The 21,460-nt window shown below is 43.1% G+C and overlaps 1 protein-coding gene across 5 annotated transcripts in view; it reads right to left on the minus strand.

Annotated features, from left to right (window-relative positions):
• Positions 1–21,460, minus strand: part of PACS2 (phosphofurin acidic cluster sorting protein 2) — a 406,668-nt gene that overhangs the window by 127,217 nt on the left and 257,991 nt on the right. For all 5 annotated transcript variants that reach the window (XM_040333364.1, XM_040333363.1, XM_040333367.1 and 2 more), the window contains one exon: positions 5,390–5,544. In XM_040333364.1, coding sequence (XP_040189298.1) covers positions 5,390–5,544 — 155 coding nt within the window. The remainder of the gene's footprint in view (positions 1–5,389; positions 5,545–21,460) is intronic.

A 21,460-nucleotide genomic window follows, 5' to 3' on the forward strand; every position in this document is an offset into this window, starting at 1 on the left:
TCAACAGGACAAGTAAGGTTTTTATTTAAACAAGAAATGGATGTATCTACACAGCTGGTAGTTTCCACTTCTTTGTACATTTTTCCTCCATGGGATAGAGAATATCAAATTTCCTGGAGGAAAGAACGCTTATCTGGGTGTTGCCAATCTGCATAAATAAGATTCTCTAATAAAGGATGAACAGGAAAAAGAGCATGCAGTCTGTGGGGATTTTAATGAACCCAGGCAGGAGACAGGTGGTTTCTCTATCCTTGAAGAGGAGTTTTACTAATACAGGTCTTGGTATCTCTCCTGAATGGGGAGCTCTCAATGGGATTCTATGCCTAAACCATTTTTCCAAAAGGTCCCTCACACTATTCCCTTCACTTCTCTCTGGTAGACCAATTATCCGAACATTGTTCCTCCTCATACGGTTTTCCAAGTCTTCCAATTTATCATTTTGTTTCTCTACTGTCCCCTTTAAAAGTGCAATCTTTTGCTTCATAGGTGTCATTGCATCCTCGACTCCACTGACCCTACCCTTCAACCCTGTATTGCGCTATCGCACTTTTTGTAACTCACGTGTGACAAATGTAATTTTTCTAGATTTCAGCTGGTCCGTCATTTCCAACAGAGCAGACTTGCATCCATTAACTGCCAACAATACCTCTCTTAGGGATGGCTTGTCTGTCACTCAGACCTCCATAATAGAAGAATCTTGTGACCTCCCTGCAACCGGAGTACAAGGTTCTAAGGCCATTTTGGAGGATTTGCCGTGAGCTAAGACCCTTAAGGGCTGCAGAAGATGGAAAAGATATTTTAGATTGTTGTATTTTCCTGGTATTTTGGGCTGGATTGTGCGCAAATCGCTACAGTTTGGCTGCCGCTTCTTTACCCTTGTCTTTATCCTTATCTTTTACTGTCCGTGGTGACTGTGAGCTGGAGGAGTCCTGTAGTACTGATGTATTTTTTTGTCATAGTTCTCAGCCGTGTCTCCAGTTCTAAAATAAGTACAGATACAGATTCCCAGGCCTCTAAAGTTGGGGATAAGTGAAAGATACCCAAATATAAATGGAGTTTGGAGATAGGTAGAGGACACAGATATAAATGATAATTTCTGTATTACCACCCCCCTCTTGGCAAAGCACTGGCCAATGTTCTCCTCTTCACCCGTTTGATGGCCCTCAATATAACAAAATATAACAGATATAAATGGAAGTTGGAGATGGATGAAGGACACCCAGATTTGGAAATGGACACACAAATATAGATAGAAGTTTCTGTATTACCACCCCCTCTTAAAGCACTGACAAACGTTCTCCTCTTCACCTGTTCAATAGCTCACAATAGAACATTTAGTTTTATAATTAGAACACTAAAGTAAATAAAAAATCCTTGCACTTATTTATTTTTTTCCAGGATTTAGAAGGCAGGAATAACCGACCAGGTTTAATTTGTCCAGTACAGACCTCAGAGTTTGCCCGTGACCAGGAAAAATAAAATTAACAGCCAAAATAGTTCCATTCAAAAAATGTTTTGTTAAATCTTACCAGGAGGCAAGTATGAGCCAGAAGGGGATCGCAGAGGGATCAAGATCACACAGGGCTAAAATAAGCAGTTTTTCCACTTGAGGGTATAAGACTGAAGAAAACTAGCTCTTCTTACCAAAGGGAGCCGAGAAAGACCAAAGTGAACCACCAGGGGGCAATGGAAATGTTTCCTGCTCCCCCTCCATGCAGAAGCACTGAGCCTTTCTGAGACTCTGCGTCTGGAGCCAACGCTGGCAGCCACTTCATGGAGGTTGACGATACCTTCCTGCCGACAGCTGGGGCCGGGGGTGACAATCTGAGCCAAGGGGGAGGATCCAGGGCAACTCCCCATCACTGTGCTTTGCTAGTAGCCCACTAATCTCAGGCAGCTATCCAGGATACCTTAGTCTGGTTCTAGGATGAAGGAGCCCAGGTGAGCTATGCACGCCCGCTCGCATTGGCATCAGACCACGCCCCGTCGCAAATAAATCTTAAGTGCCAAAACGTATATGGAGCAAAAAAAGGTAAAAAATAAAAAAAAGTTTAAATTGTTCTTAATAGATATTATTGTGCAGTCCTTGTGCAAGTGTTTATTCTTATGCCGTACTGTCCCATGCTCCCCTCCTTATGTGCCCACACTCACCAGATACTGGTGGATATTGTGCCTGGTCTGAAACTATTTTTTTTAACCTAATAAACAGTATTACACTATGAACACTTCCTGGTTATATTCCCTATGATATACAGTATAAAAAAGAGGAGCTATCCCTACCTGCTGGAGAACTACAAGGAGAAGCAGACCATCCACTAAGATCAGGTGCAATATCTGGTAAGAGTGGGCACATAAGGAGGGGAACACGGCACATTCTGACATAAGAATGAGTACTTGCACAAGAATATATATCAAGAATATTTTTTACTTTTTTTGTTTTATATAAGTTTTGGCACTTAAGATTTATTTGCACTTGTATTCGTGACACATTATGATTTTTGAAAAATATTGTTGATGTGAAGACAACGCTGGGTACATATGTTATACATTGATTTAAAGGTACCTACACCCTCTACTGCAGCAGCAGTCTATTAGGTAACTCAATCACAGTAAAGCACTACAAGGTTATAGCACAGAGATCACAACATATGTTCCAAAAGGTGAACTTAGCTTTTTAAGCCCCATTAACACTTACAAATAGAGCCAATTGCGGTTACCCATGGGAAACTCAGCAGGGATCCCTACGAATATGTGCAGGTGGGAAGCCCCATTTAACGTAAAACTGGATCTAGGGCCAGTTTGCATATAGGGCCAATCATTCACATGTAGTTGAGCAATAACATGCAAACAGCTGTGAATAGCTGTGGGTGCTGTCAGGCTCCCATTGCTTTGAATGGGGCTTCCTGCCTGCACCTATTCACAGGAATCCCGGCAGAGTCTCACGCAGGTAATTGCAAACATCCCCATTTGCAAGTGTAAATGGGTCTATACTGCTACGAAAAACAAACATTATCACAAAAAAAAATATAAAAAAATTAATTTAGGTAAAGTGTTGCATGACTGAGTACTTGTGAAACTATCATAACACTGGAAACTGAAAATTACCTAGTAATGAAGTGGTAACACAGGCTGGTACTCAAATGGGTATTAATAAGCAAGCAAACTAAACTATTCTATGGAGATTAAAACCCAAGTGCAGCTAAAAAACAAAATCATAAACCAGAAGAGTATAGCGAGGGTGGGGGGGTGAGGATTAGTGCAGGCGTATCAATGGAGGAGCATTTCAGCGCTGACAAAGAGATATCAGCACAATGGACACATCCTACTGACTGCAAGTAATGTTACATTTTACACCCATGTTACACCCCTAATTACAATGCAACATACTCAACATGCACCCCCTCCCCCCATGACATTGAATAGGGGGATCCTCTCCCGCACCTGCAGTTACAATGTGAAAACAGCACAGTCATGCAGGGCTCCACCCACCGTGTCATCTGCAATGGATGATGGTGCTTGTAGTTAGATTGGGTGCCAGAACTTGTAATTACATAAAAAAGGGGGGGGGGTACCTATGTCCTTACAATGTTGTGTAGAGCAGCGTTTCTCAACTCCAGTCCTCAAGGCGCCCCAACAGGTCATGTTTTCAGGATTGCCATTATTTTGCACAGGTGATTTAATCAGTTGCACTGCCTTAGTAATTACCACAGCCATTTCATCTGAGAGAAATCCTGAAAACATGACCTGTTGGGGGGCCTTGAGGACTGGAGTTGAGAAACACTGGTGTAGAGGAATAGAGGTTGAGCCTGTAATGGACTTTAATGGTCCCGTAAACAATTGGGATGCAGGGTACACATAAAAGTTGCATTTTATTTTATTTGCAACATTATGTTAAAAACATACATAAAATAGGTTTTTCTTTTAAATAATCATGTATGTTTTTAACATAATGTTGTAAATTAAATAAAATTCTACCATGAAAGTCCATTATAGCCTTAACTTCTATTCCTCTACACATGACGGTGCTTGTAGTCTATTCATTCACAGGAAACTATGGCTTGTAGTTCTCAAGGGCACTGGTGAGTGCTCTCATAGTTTATTGATCTTCCTGCTCTTTAAAGGGGTTGTAAAAGGTAAAAAAAAAAATCCCTAAAAAGCTTCCTTTACCCTAGTGCATTCCTCCTTCACTTACCTCATCCTTCGATTTTGCTTTTAATGTTCTTATTTCTTCTGAGAAATCCTCACTTCCTGTTCTTCTGTCTGTAACTACACACAGTAATGCAAGGCTTTCTCCCTGGTGTGGAGAAAGCCTCTTGAGGGGGACGAGCAGGCAAGTCAGGACACTCTCTACTTTGCAGATAGAGAAAGAAGCTGTGTGTTAGTGGGCGTCCTGACACTCCTGCTCGGCCCCTCCCCCCTCAAGAGGCTTTCTCCACACCAGCGAGAAAACCTTGCATTACTGTGTGTAGTTACAGACAGAAGAACAGGAAGTGAGGATTTCTCAGAAGAAATAAGGACATTTAAATGATGAGGTAAGTGAAGGAGGACTGCACTAAGGTAAAGGAAGCTATTTAGGGAAAAAAAATTACCTTTACAACCCCCTTTAATATCAGAGGTACGGGCAGACAGCGATCCTGAGAGTCTGCAGGAGCCTGATATTGCACTCGGGATCTGATGATAGTGGGTGCAATTCTCTGCAGGTTCATTAGACAAATAAATGCACATTTTTTTTTCCTTTACCAGCAAAAAAATGTGCATTCAGTATTTTTATTTCGTTATCTTTTAGCGTAATCACCTTCGACAATAAAATATCACAAGGAGGGGAATTCTAAGCACAATACCCATGACAAGTAAACAAATCCCACTTCATACAGTCTGACTACAGTAAAATGATTGTTTGGCTGCTATGGATTAAGCTGGTCATACACAAGCAGAATTTTGATCCAACCTTCATACAGAAATATTGAACATTTTCTTCTCAGAACATTCCATCTCACTGTCATTGAGTTGATTCATTTTTATTGATTCAACTGATTTTGTTCAAAAGCATTTATCATTTTCAGTCAGACCTGGTACTAGAATATAATCCAAGACATATTAACAGGTCTCTTTTGTGCCTAGCTTTTAAGCATTACAGTATGTACCATTTTCTAGAATGTAAACCACATTCACAGTTAAAATTTGAGAAATATTTATCATGTTACTTCCAAATTTACCTGTAACAGTTACAGTTAAAATTGATTTTCAGTCTCATTTCTCTAATCATTAGAAAATACAATTAACATTCTAAAAATGAAACATTTTTAACAAAGTTGGTGTATGACCAGCTTTACTGAACACCGATGTTTGCTTTTTATTCTGGAAGGACAAATATACATTCTCTGGTTACCTAAAGGGATGATAAGAAACCGCAGGTATCCCAGCCAGTCTGGAGTCTTGTGTGACAGCTGCTCTACAAACAGTCTGAGCACAGCACTGAGGTAATTCTGAGCCCCGGCTACAGCCACTTTCACGGGATTAGGAGGTTGTGAATTGCAATTACAGCTACAAGAAAAAAAAACAATGTCATACATTGTAACATTTCCTTAGAAGTAAACTTCAGCAAATATTGTCATCTCACTCCAATATGAAACACTGTGCAATAACCTGTCTGAATTATATAAAACAATCCTTACTTGAATTAAGTTAAAGTTAACTGTATTTGTATTAAATTCATGACACGCTAATCGAAGAACTGACCCATAAAATATGCAGCATTACTTGAAAAATACCGGTACTATAAAAAAAAGTAGAAAATTACACTAATGTTGTACAATAATGGAATTACTCTCACTAATTCTCAGACAGCAAACAGAAGAAAATCAATACAAATGTTTCAAATGAAAATAAAGCTATTATTTCTGCTAACTAAAAAAGGTGCCATAGTTTCACTTTATTGAACTGGTTAAAAAGTACTCAAACAAAATTGCAAAGTGTCTCCTACCCACACTCCACTTACACTATAAAGTCAGGAGTGAGAAAAAAAATAAAACATTTAGTGCTACGCCTTTAGGGGCCTCTGCTATTAGCTGGTTCTTCCTTAAAAATACAGGAGCTGCCCACCACCACATTCACCAGTCCATTCACACCGGATCCATTAACACAGAATAAAGGATGTCTTTTTTTGTCTGTATAATCAATGTTTATTGAGTTTTACAAAAACCAGTTAAGGCACAAATATCTGAGAAAAAAAGGGTACAAAATGTACAAACTAGCAATCTAAAACCAGCATGTGGGAAAAAAACAAATAGTTAGACTGTCAAAACAGATGTTACATCAGTGCAGGTAGGTACAATATTTTGGAACATTCCAGTAATAAATAGTCATGATATATACAAATCTCACTGTCCCCTAGCGCACCCTAAGTAGAAATGCTCAGCATGAACACAAGCTGAAGTGTGTAGGAACAAGTAAGGCTATTCTGCGTGCAAAACTGCATCTAACATCTGTCTTTATGTGAATATAAAATAACATATTTACATAAAAAGACACAAGTTCATCTAGTTAAATCAATTAAAAAATAAATAAATCATACAATTCCATATACACAATTCTTCACTCACAGTCTATCCAGAGGAAGGCAAAAACCTCAGCAAAGCATGGTCCAATTTGCTACAACAGGTGAAAAAATTCCTTCCTGATCCCCCAAGAGGCAATCAGATTTTCCCCGGATCAACCTATAAATGTTAGTACCCAGTTATATTATGCACATTAACCACTTCAAGTGGTTGTAAACCCTTACTGTGAAATGGGGGCTCCTGACGTTGAGGGGGACTCTGATGTGAAATGGAGACTCCTCTTCTCTTTAAGTTTAGCCATGTAATTTGTAAAACGTACGTTCTCATGTGTTGTGTATAAAAAAGAAAATAGTTTTGAACATAAAAGTGGGTCATATCACATCTATATTCAAATTCATAGACTTAGGTCATTGAGCTCATTAATTTGGTTTGTTCAAAAATAATTCCTGTCCGGTGTAATGTATCTGGGTACACAGCTCTTGACATGAGATAGTTGTGTATGTTCAGAAAAGTGCACAATCATATTGACTAGTGTATTGAGAATCCTTTTCCATAACCAGTTCCCAACCGGGCCAATTCTGGCACTTCGCCCCTACATATAAAAATAATTTTTTGCTAGAAAATTACATAGAACTCCCAAACATTATGTATTTTTTTTTAGCAGAGACCCTAGAGAATACAATGGCGGTCGTTACACCGTTTTATCTCACACGGTATTCGAGCAGCAGTTTTTCGTTTCATGCTTTAGAAAAAAACAAAACATTAAAGTTAGCCCAATTTTTTTGCATAATGTGAAAGATGAAGTTAAAAATCATCATGGGTGACATGCTTTGAGTTACAGAGGAGGTCTAGGGCTAGAATTATTGCTCTCGCTAACTTTTGCGGCGATACCTCACATGTGTGGTCTGAACACGGTTTTCATATGTGGGCGGGACTAACGTATGCGTTCGCTTCTGCGTGCGAGCCCACGGGGACCAAGGGCACGTTAAAAAAAAATGTAACGTAATGTAAATGTAATTTGACACTTTAAAAAAAAAATATGATAATTTTTATTTCTATTACAAGAAATGTAAACATCCCTTGTAATAGGAATATGGCATGATTGGTCTTCTTTACAGTGAGAAATGGGGTCAATAAGACCCCACATCTCACCTCTAGGCAGGGAAGCCTGAAATCCCCCCCCCCCAAAAAAAAACGATCTTGGCCTCCAAGCCGAGGCAAAGCAGTTTTTTTTAATTCAGAGGCCGGGCGTGATGTCATAACCTCGCGCCCGGCCACCAAACGATCATAGAGACTCCGGCAACCATCTGGTCCACCGAAAATCTCTATGGTAAACATCCGGGGCTGCTGGATCTGTTCTTCGACTCGCCAATCGCAGCAGTGATTCGGTAGAAGCACCGGAGGGTGGCGGCAGGGGGGGGGGGGCGTCCCCTCTCGCCACCCGTGAGAGCAATCAAGTGGCGGAACAGCTGGTATACTCATTCTTACGGTGCAGAGAATCACCGGCTGAAAAACACGATATCTGAAAGATGCCTGTAGCTGCAGGCATCAGATATCCCCGCTTAAAGTCAAGGACATCCTATTACGCACCTTGGGCGGGAAGTGACTACCCAATCTGATTGTCCAATCTGGACACACAGCCCCACCCCCTGGCATCCGCATCATTGGATTTGATTGACAGCAGCAGGAACCAATTGCTGCACTGCTATCAATCTATCCAATCAAGAGCCAGGACCCCGTGGAGAGAGGGACGGCGCGTCCCCGCCGAGGGACATTCGGGGCTTAGGTAAGTATAACGGGGGGGCTAGGGGGATGGTCACTGCAATGTGTTTTAAGGTGAACACAAGGGTTAACAACCCCTTTAAGGCCGGGTTCACACTGGTACGACAAACGCTTTGACTTTCCCTATGGAAGCTGTCTTAACTGGTCCGACTTTGAAAATGCTCCCTGCATTACTTTGGTTTGACTTTGATCTTACTTCAGCCCATTGAATATTACTGAAGTCGGACCAAAGCCGGATCGCCATTTTAACTGGTCTGACTTTGGCATGCGACTTGTGCTCTGATGATCTTAAAGGGAAACTCCAAGCCAAATAAAAAAAACGGCAGGGTTCCCCCTCCAAGAGCATACCAAAGGCCAAAAAAACGGTGTGGGGGTCACCCCAAAATCCATACCACACCCTTATCCGTGCACACAGCCTGGTAGGTCAGGAAAGGGGGTGGGGACGAGCGAGCGCTCCCCCCAAACCGTATCAGGCCACCTGGGGGTTGAGGGCTGTATCCCCTACCCCAAAGCACCTTGTCCCCATGTTGATGAGGACAAGGGCCTCTTCCCGACAACCCTGGCCAGTGGTTGTCGGGGTCTGTGGGTGGGGGGCTTATCGGAATCTGGAAGCCCCCTTTGACAACTCTATGTAAACCCCACTCTATGTAAATGAGTATGGTGTACATTGTGCCCCTACCCATTCACCTTGAAAAAAAATCGTCAAATAAAACGCATTTCACAGGTTTTTAAAGTATTTTATTAAGGCAGCTCCGGCATCTCTTCCGACTTCTTCTCCATTGTCTTCTCGCTCTTCTGCGCTGACTTCTCCCTCTGTTCTTCTTCCGATGTTGACTCAACGCTCTCTACCAATCTAATGCTCGGTGCGTGGTGTGCCACTACTTATATTGGCATGGGGTGTTGTCACCGGGTGACGTCATCTGGAGGCCCACCCTTATGACATCACCACATGGGGCATGATGGGTGGTAACGTCATACGGGGCAGGCCTCCTGTGACCCCACGCCAATATAAGTAGTGGCACACTGCGCAACCAGCATTAGAGTGGGAGAGAGTCGAGTCAACATCGGAAGAACAGAACAGGGAGGGAGAAGGCAGTGGAGAAGACCCAGCAAAATGGTGAGACGACAACAGACCAGACCTAGCAGAGGCAGAAGACAGCAGACAGAGGGAGAAGAACCGGAGAGGGCTAGTATACATCGGCGGAGAAGAGCCGGAGAAGAAGTCTGAAGAGAGGTCTTAATAAATTACTTTGAAAACCTGTGCACTACGTTTTAATATTATTGACACTGTACCAGACTGAAGGGCCTAATATGCTCTTTTTTTTAACATTTTTTTACATTTTGCTGACATTCCCTCTAAAGATTTATACTAGACACAGTGCCTGATATTGTTGGGATCAAAGTCAAGTTCCTGTCCATTGAAGTCGGACTTCAAGTAGCAGGGCAAAGTCAGATCCAAAGTGGTACAACTTTTGTGTCATACCAGTGTGAACCCGGCCTTACACTACATAGTTGTGTGTGTTCGGAAAAGTCATAATCATATTAATTAGTGTATTTTCATGCAGGTTGCAAGTCCACCATTGGCAAGGAGGTAGTCAGGGGAGTCAACCGAAACATAGAGGAGGCCGCAACCCCAGAATCAGTACACAGGAGGGCAGGGGGAACGTTCATGGTATCCCCAAGGGGGAGTTCAGATGGAAAATCGAAATGAGCCCCAATATGAACAGGATAATGAGGAGGATTATAATTACAATTATGCCTGGTATGACCCACCACGCATGGAACATTACCCTACAGGAGGAGGTGGCTCTGGTATGGCCCCCTAAGAACCAGGTCTGATCATTTTTTAGGCAAAGGCCAAGGACCACAAAAAGGAAAACAGAGAGAGGATGCAGAGGAGGGAAATGGAAACATTCCCAAGACAAGGAAGCGATAAGGAATGAAGGTATTTTCAAACTCCGTGGGATCCAACGAACTGATGTAGAAATGAAAACTTCAGGGAAAGGTCTCAAGTTTGCCCTCAATAAATCCCTTAGTAAATTTGACACGATCATAGACGTTTAGAAATGTGTTCGAAAATTAAGTATCAAAAGACATTTTCTTTTCAATAAGGTAACCAGTGGGGGGCCAGAGGGGTCTTCTGATAGAGGTACAAACATTAGGAATGCATCCTTGTTTAAGCCCCTGGGTAAACCTTCACTAAATCTATTGATTTTTAAGGATTTGGTGCTGCAGGATTTACATGAGACTAAAATCAAAAAAGTCCAACAGAAATATATAAATCAGGGTATCAAATCTCTGATAGGAAAGATCTCATCAATCACCCCGCCGATAAGGGAGGGGTTATTGTGTTGCTGAATAGAGAGGTTGAACAACCTCTTAGCGGATAGGGCTACTTATAGCATTCTAAAAAAAAAAAAGACCCCACTTATATGTATACTCAACGTTTGAACCAAATAGTAAAGGAAGGCTTTGAATCAAAATGAATAAATAAAAAAGAAAAATAATTCCTGGTGCCACTTACACCTCGAATTCCTATTTATTATTACCTGCCGGAGGTTCAAAAAAGTTTGAGTCATCCACCGGGAAGACCAATTGTGAGTGGGATCAATTTGGTGATCTCCAGATGTATTCCTGCAACCCTTGGTTAATAAGACCCTGGCATTCCTGAAGGACACTATGCAGATAATAAGAAAAACCTCAGAACTCAATATAGAGGATGTTCTGCTATTAGTAACAGCTGATGTGTCTTCGCTGTACACGGTTATTCCCCATCAGATAGGGTATCAGGCAGCGAAAAACTTCCTTGATAAAGACAACTGGCTTACGATTCCCCATAAAGATTTCATTTTGGAACTTTTAAATTTTACGATGGAACATAATTACTTTTTTTACCAAGGGAATTATTATTTACAGCAGACTGGTGTAGCGATGGGGGCAAACTTTGCCCCCAGTCTAGTCAATCTGTTTATGGCTTTATGGGAAAATTAGGTGATCTTCACAGATAGGCATCTTAATTTGAGGTTTTGGTGTCGTTACACTGATGACGCCTTTTTCATATGGATGGGGGATGAGAACTCCCTTCATATTTTCATGAATGATCTAAATACTAACAATTGGGGTATTAGGTTCACTCATAAATGGAGTGATATTTCATCAACTTTTTGGAAGTTACTATATTCAAGCAACACAAACTTCTGACAAGAACATTGTTTAAAACCACTGATAGAAATGGTTTTATACCAGTTGTGAGTTGTCATTGTCCCAGCTGTTTACAATCAGTTCCTAAAAGTCAATTTCAACAAATTAGACAAAATATGCTCTAACCTAGACAATTTTAGTCTGCAGGCATTCACTCTGAGAGATTGCTTCATGTCGAAGGGTTATGATAATCGCATTCTAGAATCTGAAATCAAGAGAATGTTGACTCAGGATAGGAACACACTCTTAGTCCCTAGATACAAAAAAAGTTTGTCTTTAAAAAATTTGAATGGTCCCTTTTGACCCCTTTTTCTCCTCAGTATAAATGGGTTAATACAATTTGGAAAAAACACTGAAAAGTCCTGAAGAAAGATAATGTGTTGGGTCTCGCTCTCCCGGATCGACCAAATGTCCTTTTTAGAAGATTTAAAGTTAATATATTGCGCTTATCCTAAATATACAGAAAAATGGGCAGCCAACACAACAAAAGGATGTAATGTGATAAAATATATAAAGTGCAGCGCCAATGTGGAGCCCGCACCAAAGCGGGTTCTAAATATTGTGCAAAAAGGCAAATGACGCAGTTAAAGTAATATACTGTATACCTAATAAATGTGACAACACACTGAGGTGATACTATGAGTGTCTGTACAACGACTCCCATATGAGTGAGTTCAAAATTATATATGTGAATAAATAAATTTGGTTCGTTTTTACAGTCCAGTCTGTTGGAGCATGGGGGGATAATTATCCAATGCTTAAAACGACTGCTATCTGGTAAGACGTGAATCTATGTGGTGATGGGATATTAACGTTTTTTGTGCTTTAAAGAGCACTGAAGTTGCCTTATATTTAGTTCGCCCAATTCCCTTGAAGAGCACAGAAGTTTTCACATATTTGGTTCACTCAGTTCTCTTTTGTACAGTATAAGGGTTTGTCAGTTGGACATCTTTTGAAGCACATTTTTTTAATGTACCTTTTATGAACTAAATCGTATATTTTTTAAGAATGAATGAAAAACTTATAAAGCGCGGCTCATGCGAACTGAATCGCTTCTGGGCGCTAGTTGTTCGTGACATCTCATGACATCAAAAGAGCAGAGTTTTGATCTGTCTTCTGAAAGTCAGGTGGTTTTCCTCCAACCGAATGCTGGTTGGTAAAGCGTTCCATAGTCTAGGACCCTGAAAAGCAAACCTTCTTTCTGCTTTGGACTTGTATTTGGTTTTTGGTACCCTGACCAGATTTTGGTCGGTGGATCGCAGAACGCGATTCGAATTGTGAGGTTCTATCTTGTCGCAAAGATATTGCGGAGCCTTCCCATGGATGCACTTATGTGTCAGGCAGAGTGCTTTAAATGCAATTCTGTCTTTTACTGGCAGCCAGTGAAGGGTTCTCAACGAAGGTGAGATTGATTCCCATTTTTTTTTCCCAGTCACCAGTCTGGCGGCCGTATTCTGAACGACTTGCAGACGGGAGATTTGGTACTTTGGGAGTCCGAGGTACAGGGCGTTAGCATAGTCCAGTCTGGAATTCACGATTGTTCCCACCACGACTGCTACGTCTTCTTTGGGGATAAATGGAATAAGTTTGCGTAGTAGGCGCAACAGATGGTGCGCTCCGCTGACTACTGACCCTATTTGTGCGTCCATTGTCATGAAGGTGTCGAAGATGACCCCGAGACTTTTGACTTTGGAGCTAGGGGTGATGATTTGGCCCAGAATGGGCGGGGGTGTCCAGGTTGTTGCCAGTTGACTCTTTCGGCTGGCGTGAAACATAAGGAGTTCTGTTTTTGAACTGTTGAGTTTAAGATAACTCTTTGTCATCCAGTTTTCTATCAAAGAGAGACATTTCTCTAAACTGGGATGATGATCCTTTTTGTTGCAGATGCGAAAATACAGTTGCGTATCGTCTGCATAAGAGTGATAGAGTAGTTCTTGGCTACTGATAATATCAAAGAGAGGGCGAAGATAGATGTTGAAAAGCACCGGTGACAGGGGGGATCCTTGGGGGACTCCACATGACACCGTGCGCTTTTCCGACGTGAAAGAACCCAATTTAACTGTTTGTGATCGGTTTTCAAGAAAGGAAGAAAACCATGGTAAATCACCTTCTGCGACTTCTGCTACCTTGGCTAGTCGCAGAAGGTGATTTACCATGGTTTTCTTCCTTTCTTGAAAACCGATCACAAACAGTTAAATTGGGTTCTTTCACGTCGGAAAAGCGCACGGTGTCATGTGGAGTCCCCCAAGGATCCCCCCTGTCACCGGTGCTTTTCAACATCTATCTTCGCCCTCTCTTTGATATCAGTAACAGTTTGTGGTCTACCGTGTCAAAGGCTGCGCTTAGGTCCAGCAGAACCAGGAGACAAGATTCTCCTTCGTCTGCGGCCTCGAGGGCATCGTCCCATATTTTGAGTAAGGCCGTTTCTGTCCCGTGTCCGGGACGGAAGCCTGATTGTAATGGATCCAGTAGATTGTGGGTATCTAGATGCTGTTGCAGCTGTTGTACCACTACTTTCTCCATTATCTTGGAGAGAACATTTAGGCCTGTTATGGGACGGCGGTGAGTTGGGTCCTTGGGATCCAGGTTAGGTTTTTTCAAGATGGGCTGGATTGTGCCCTCTTTCAACAGGGATGGCACTGTGCCTTCCTTAAATGACTGGTTTATAAGCTGTGTGATGGGTGGTGCCAGGATGTCGGCACATTCCTTCAGCAGTTTGGTGGGGATGATATCATTGGGCGATGTGCTGTTCCGCAAAGCACCAATGATATTTTTTGTGGAATCGATGGAGATCGGTTCCAGAGTGAACTTTGTTGAATGTAGAGCGTTTCTGTGGGTGTTTTGTGGTTGATTGACGGTGGGGTTGAGGGGGGTATTGTTTTGCAAGATGCTTTCCCGGATTCTTTCAATTTTGTTGATGAAGAAATCCGATAGTTCATTACAGAACTCTTGAGTGTCTGAGTTGGGGACTTCAAGACATCCTGGATTCATGGTCTGGGTGACCATCTTGAAGAGTTCGCGGGGGCGGTTTAGGGCGCTGTTAATCGCCATAGAAAAATGATGTTTCTTGGCTTTGAAGATTTCTTTATGATATCGTGTTGTTATTGCCTTGTAGATGATGAGGTTATCCTCTGCAGGGCTTCTTTTCCAGGCGGCTTCCGCCCTTCTGCGCTCTTGCTTCAGAAGCGACAGCTGGTTGTTGAACCAGCCAGACTTTCTTTTTCGGATGCAGGCTTTGCGTTTCGGTGCTACTAAATCGGCTGACTGTAGCAGGGCTGCGTTTATGGCATCCAGTGTATCTGCGGCTGTTTGATGTGGATGGATTGTTTTGATTCTGTTTCCCAAGGTAGATTTAAAGAGTTCCGAATGGAGCTTCTTCTGAGATCTAGCCCAGTGTATTGTCACCGGCTTGGGTGCTTTTATCACTGGGGGAATTTTGGAGATTATGAAATTGATTGCATGGTGGTCTGTCCATGGCAATGGTTCATTTTCTAAAATGCTTATTTTCAGATTTTGTCTGAAAATTAGGTCGAGTGTGTGACCTGAAGCATGTGTTGGCCCGCATATAAGTTGCTGTAGCCCTAATCCCTCCAGGTGATCGATGCAGGCGTCCGCAATGGGATCCTGTGCGGAGTTGGCCCACAGATTAAAGTCCCCGAGCAGCAAAAGGTGTTTGCTGTTAAGGGTATAAGTGGATATAAACTCCGTTAAAGATGGCAAAAACTGCGATTTTGGCCCAGGTGGCCTATAGCAGAGAAGAATGTGAACAGTCTCCTGGGGGGAAGTTTTTAGTTGAAGAGTAAGGGTTTCCATGAATGGAAGAGGATTTTGAAGGGCTGGCTTAGTGATTGTAATGTGATTCTTGTGGATCACCGCCAGGCCTCCTCCTCTTTGCCCTATTCTGTTTTCCGTTATAATGCGATAGTTTTCTGGCACCAATTCTCCGAGAATGGTGTTGCAGTCGTCTGAGAGCCAGCTTTCTGTAATAAAGAGGCAGTCTAGATCGTTTTGTAGTAAGAAATCGTGGATTTCTAATCGGTGTTTTACTGCCGATCTTGTGTTGATCAAAGCACATGATATGTGCTTGAGCTGGGTTAAATAGTTTACATTTTTGATGGTCGATCGTCGATCGAATCTCAAAAGTTGTTCTATTTTTAAGGCCTTTTTGGTGACGGCTGGTAATGCTGTTGCGAATTGTCTCAGACCCCGAATAGAGTCCGCAGAGTATCGCAGATTAGCCATTGTCGTCAGTCTTTCCTAATTGCGGTGGCCGCGAATGATGCCTGGTCTGGCGCGGATGCGGGAAGAGCCGCGAGACGCCAGACGTGATGGGTGGAAGACTGTCCAAGTGAGCCGTCACTCGTTGAATCTTCTCTCCCCGATTGGTCCAGAGGAAGGCGAAAAACCCCAGGCGTGCTGTGCCAATCTGCAGCGATCGGGGGAAAAAATTCCTTCCTGACCCCTTAACGGCGATCGGTGCAACCCTGGATCAATTGGCTAGGAGGGTGTGGGGGTGGGGGGGGGGTCTTAGTCCTGTTTTTTTGAGCTGTGTCTGCAGCACCTGAGAGCTGGGAGGACCCTGCCTGGCTGCACTATCCCTGGAGAGAGCCGACTCGTTTGAGAGCGTCCTGCTCTCACTATCCCTGGGGTGAGCAGACTAAGATGAGAGCGTCTGCTGCACCGCTGAATCTATATAGCAAGAGTTCCAACTTTATTAGCTGCAAGCTTGTTCTGGATCAGTGATTGAAAAAAAATAATGAAGACTCCTGTCTTACCTCCTGTTTCAAACTCCTGGGCCCAGATTCAAGTAGAATCGCGCAATATTTGCGTGGGTAAAGAGCAAATTTTTTTCTCTGCGCCCACGCAAATATTGCGCTTTGCCCTCGATTCACGGAGCAGTTGCTCCGTAAATTGCGCGGGCAATATGCTAAGCAGCCAGGCGCAAGGCTGCCTAATGTAAATGATCCCGCCGGGGGCGGGAATCATTTAAATTAGGCGCGCTCCCGCGCCGAGCGAACAGCGCATGCTCCGTCGGGAAACTTTCCCGACGTGCATTGCGGCAAATGACGTCGCAAGGACGTCATTTGCTTGTAAGTGAACGTGAATGGCGTCCAGCGCCATTCACGGTTCACTTACGTAAACGACGTGAAATTTGAACGTCGCGAGCGGGAGGCGCAGCTATACTTTAGCATTGGCTGCGCCTGCTATTAACAGGAGCAGCCTTATGCTAAAGGCGCCGTACGGAAACTCCGTACCTTGCGTGAGAAGGGCCCGCGCAACTTTTGTGAATCGGTGGTAGTATGCAATTTGCATACTACACGCCGATCACAAAGGCCGCGCCCCCTAGCGGCCAACGCAAGAATGCAGCCTGGGATGTGAAGGCATAAGGAGGCTTATGTTTGTCACATCCTAGGCTGCATTCGGTGTAACGAGGTTCCTGAATCAGGAGCACTCGTTACACCGGAGCAAGTAAGCACTTGCGCCGCGCAACTATGGTTGCGCGGGCGCAAGTGCTTCTTGAATCTGGGCCCTGGTTTTTAACTCAGGCACTTTTGATCAAAGAATACACTTCTGATCAGAGAGTCCACATGTGAAGCCACCATCATTGGGAGCCAGCTCCTCTGGGAGCTTGTACAGCCACTTTATACTCACCTGTGAAGACCTGTGAACAAACACACACCTGTGAACAATTAAACCCTCCCCTTAATTAGCAGAAAGGAAAAAGAAAAAAAGCTGTTTAAAAAGTGTCAGAGAAAAAGAGGGGAAAAAAAATCTGCAAGCAGAAGCAGATAATAGCCAACTCCTGATTTTTAACTCAGGCACTTTTGATCAAAGAATGCACTTCTGATCAGAGAGTCCACATGTGAAGCCACCATCATTGGGAGCTTACACTTATTATTGCAGGAGTGGACTTTATGCCCTTAAATTTTTGCACTGTGAATATTCTTATAGATTAGTGCACCTGTTTCTTTTAATTAGCTATGCTTATGGTAGGGGTTCAGACTATGTGGGTTGCAGCTTTTCTTCATCTATATAATTTTCATTTATTTCTTTATGCGTTTGATTTCTCCATTTCAATAGTCACATTTCCCTTCACCAGGAGAGTAGGATAAGTGCAGGATTTTAACCCTTTTTTGATATTATTCAGAGCTTTTCTGAATCACCCCTTGTCTCTGCACCCTACCAACCTCCCAGGATTGCCCCTTTCCGAGAATGCAAAACCAAATATAATTTTGTGCTGCTAAGCAATTTGTATGGCATTTGTTAGTTATAAAGAGAAAAGCAGTAAAATAGATCCCTTAAAGCCAGCAACAATAGAACCCCCACAAAAATAGACCCCCCCCTCTGGCAACAACAAATCCCACCTTCTGCCGGCTAGCAACAAAAGATCTCCTAGCAGCCAGCATCAATAGAGCCTCTGACAGCCAGCAACAGTAAACCCCTTCCTCAACAGTAGATTTCTCCCAGGAACAAATGCCCCCCCCCCAGCAATAATAGACCCCCCCCCACCAGAATTAATTGACTCTCAAGCGCACCCCAGTACCCCTTGCCATTACATACATTCTGTGCGTTCCCCCATGTCCCTGCTGAAAAAAGCTCTGCTATTATTATGACTTTTTAGTCTTAATTTAAAATGACATGCTTTGGAGAGCCTAGAAAAACACATGCTACAAATCATCAATATGGTTATTATAATTTGCTTCAAAGGAAGCCAATTAACAGAGAACATCTTATTTTTTACTGTGAACACCAGTCCCACGATTCTGCAGTCCAGTCACATGATGCTAGGTAATCCCTTTCCTGCAGAAACTCCTGTAATATTTATTATCATTTATGAACACAATTGCATACAGGTTTGATATTTTATTAAATTGTGTTTGTGCAACTGTGTATCTTTGATATTGCTTGCGATCTTTGTGTGCACCCTCAGCAACTGCGGATGCTGCTGCTGCAACTTCAATTAGTATCCACTGGTGCAATAATTATTCAGAATTTCTGCAATTGCACACTTTCTTTAGTGAATCACCCTCCCTGTACTTTAGTGACCTCAACACAACCATACTCTATTTATACAAAAACAGTCAACAGATTTGAAGACAAGATTCGCCAGGATCCACTCTATAAAAATGGTAATGTCAAAAATTTTGATGATCATAGCCTTTCAAAAGGTGCCTACGTATTCAAGCATTTGAGTAAATGACCTAAAATCACCATAAATTTATTTTCTGTTTCAATTATTTTTATTCGCGTTTAACAACAACAAAACAAACTGCCAAAAGAGACAATGTAAACATAAAGGAGAAAATTAGAACTAACACAGCAGCAGAAAATAGGCCTGTTTCAAAGGCCGCCAGGGGTCCTGAGAAGGTTCACCAAACCAATAAGGCATCCCCTGGTCCTACCAATACCCATACAGTGGTGCCATATACAACCTATACAGGTCTGAGGAGAAAGGTGAACTGGAATTTAGGAATAAGTGAAGCAGAAAGGTGGCACTAAAGAAAGAGGGAGTGTGCACCTGATAGGAAAGTAGCCAAGGAAGGCTAAGGGAAGCAAGAAAGGAGGACCAGAGGATTAGAGATCGAGAGAAGGGGGAATACGGATTGTCTGTCATAGGCGACTTAAGTTCACTAGGGGTAGAGTGGGAAAAGCATATGACAGCCATGGTTCCCAAATTTTGAGGAAATTAGCATGGGAGTCGTTGCGGATGCTGGACATATGTTCGTTAAGCATGAACAGCATCATGCGATCTCACACCCTAGAAGGGGCTAGATGTTTTTCCCAAGCTTGGGCAATTGTTCGTTTGGCTGACAAAAATAAATAGGAAGCAAGCTTCTGCTGATGGGCGAATAGGCCCAGGATGGGACAATTCAGTAAGGCAAACTTGGCTTCTTTTGGTATAGTAAGCTGAAACAAAGTAAATAAGAGGCCAAATACATGGACCAGAAACAAAATTGGTCTAGGGCACGTCCACCATGTACGTACTACATCACCCTGATGGCCACAGCCCCGGAAACAGCGGTCATTGGAGGATGGACTGGCATGGGCAATGAGCATCAGAACACAATACCACCATAAAAAGCATCTTATATGCCACCTCTATAGTGGCTATGTTAAATGAATATTTGGCCACAGAGGACCAGGCCCCGCTCCAGTCAGCTAACGCTTTCTCAGTTGCCAAGCCTCGTTCCCACTGAGCTACATAGGTGAGAGGAGGGGAGGAGGGACGGTATTTCAAAGAAGAATATAGGGCTAAGATGAGGCCCGAGGATCCCAGAGAGTGCTGTCAGATGTGTTCAAAAGTATTTTTTGGGGAATAAACACGTAGCAGTTCTGCACAGCAAGGCAAGCCAATACTGAAGTTGGAGGTAGCGGAAGAATTTATTCTCTGGGATGTCACAAGACTCCCGCAGCGATCTGGCAGTAAGAAAGTGCCGATCTATGTGAACCATTAGCAACCCACCAGGAGAATGCCTGAGGGTGGTCCAGGCATAGGGGGGGGGGAAGGTTGTTGGTGATCAGGAGCAGGGATAAAAAGGAGGACATGAGGCTGGCAGGGTGCCACACGGAATCCCAAACTTGTAGGCTATGATGCACAAGTTGACTCAGTAATGCTGGGTGAAGATTATGAGGGTGCTACAGGAGGGTTGGCATCCCAGATAGCAAGAATAACTTGCCACATATTTGTGGCAGTATTGTTAACTTGCTGCACATCTTCGCTGGCAAGTTGTACACTTGCAGAGCACTTAAAGCACAAAGTTCTAGTTGACATTTGCAGAAAATTTGCAGTGGCGAGTCTACAGCAAGAGCCCCGCAAGTCTACAGCCAGATTTATGCAAGTCTATTTTTGGCAAGAAAAAAGCAGTGCAAATCTATAATCCAACAATCTGGTGATAGTGAACCTAATCCCTTACTGTACACGTGTGAAATACATTCAATCCAACAATCATATATGTAGCGGTGCCCCCATGGGGGTCGCTGCATGTTTCAGCATCCACACATCACCCTGCTTGGTCAGACATCCATTTTAGGCACACTTCTCTAGTCAATAAACAGTCTCTTGCTTGTGTCTGTTTTTATTGGGGAATTAAACTTGGATGCAGAAAAGGGATGCCCAATGATAAATCTTTTTTTAATTAAAGGTAGTGCAACATGGGGAACCATTATCTCTTGTGGTAGATGCTTTTGTCAGTAATTTAAGCCAGTCAGGAACTATATTTTAAAGGCATGGTAGCCCATTTTTATTAAAAAGGCAAATAAAAGTCTCTAACACAGGTTTCCCACGCAGGGGTTCTTCTCCAGCAAATACACACAACAGAAAATTCTAGCCCATCTGGCTCTCTTTAGCAGTACTTCTGCTCTTTATCCTGGTCACACAGACCACAGGATTCTTCAATGTGGACAGCTTCACTTCGCTCTGGCCTTAGTCCTCAGGCCGTTTCACTGCCTCTTGCAGTCACACACGTTCTGGCTGCCCCCTGCAGCCCCTCTGACTCCTGGAGACCTTCTGTCTCTCTTGGGGTGGAGCAGTCTCCAACTGGGAGCCATGAGGACTTATATATATATATATATATATATATATATATCTCCTCATTATAAAGGCTGAGCTCACCTGAGCACACACCCTGCTGGTCATTTACAAAATCTGGACTCAGGGTTGTAGATCCCCTTCCCACCCTAAACACTATGGAATCTCCAAACTACAGAACCTCATGCCAGAATACCAAAATCTGGAGAAAGCTGCAAAAGCAGTTTTCTCCAGTCCACATCTATGCTCTGCAGTCTTCCACCAAGCAAATGTGGGTGCATCGGGAAGGTCCCCCAGAGGAAGAGTGGGCTCCACTAGGGCCTGTATTATTCCTCAGAGTCACTCCAGCATCAGGGGCCCAGAGCTGGGTGCGTGTCCGCCACCTGTCGAC

Source organism: Rana temporaria, chromosome 13, assembly GCF_905171775.1.
Source record: "Rana temporaria chromosome 13, aRanTem1.1, whole genome shotgun sequence".
NCBI classification, from domain to species: Eukaryota; Metazoa; Chordata; class Amphibia; order Anura; family Ranidae; genus Rana; species Rana temporaria.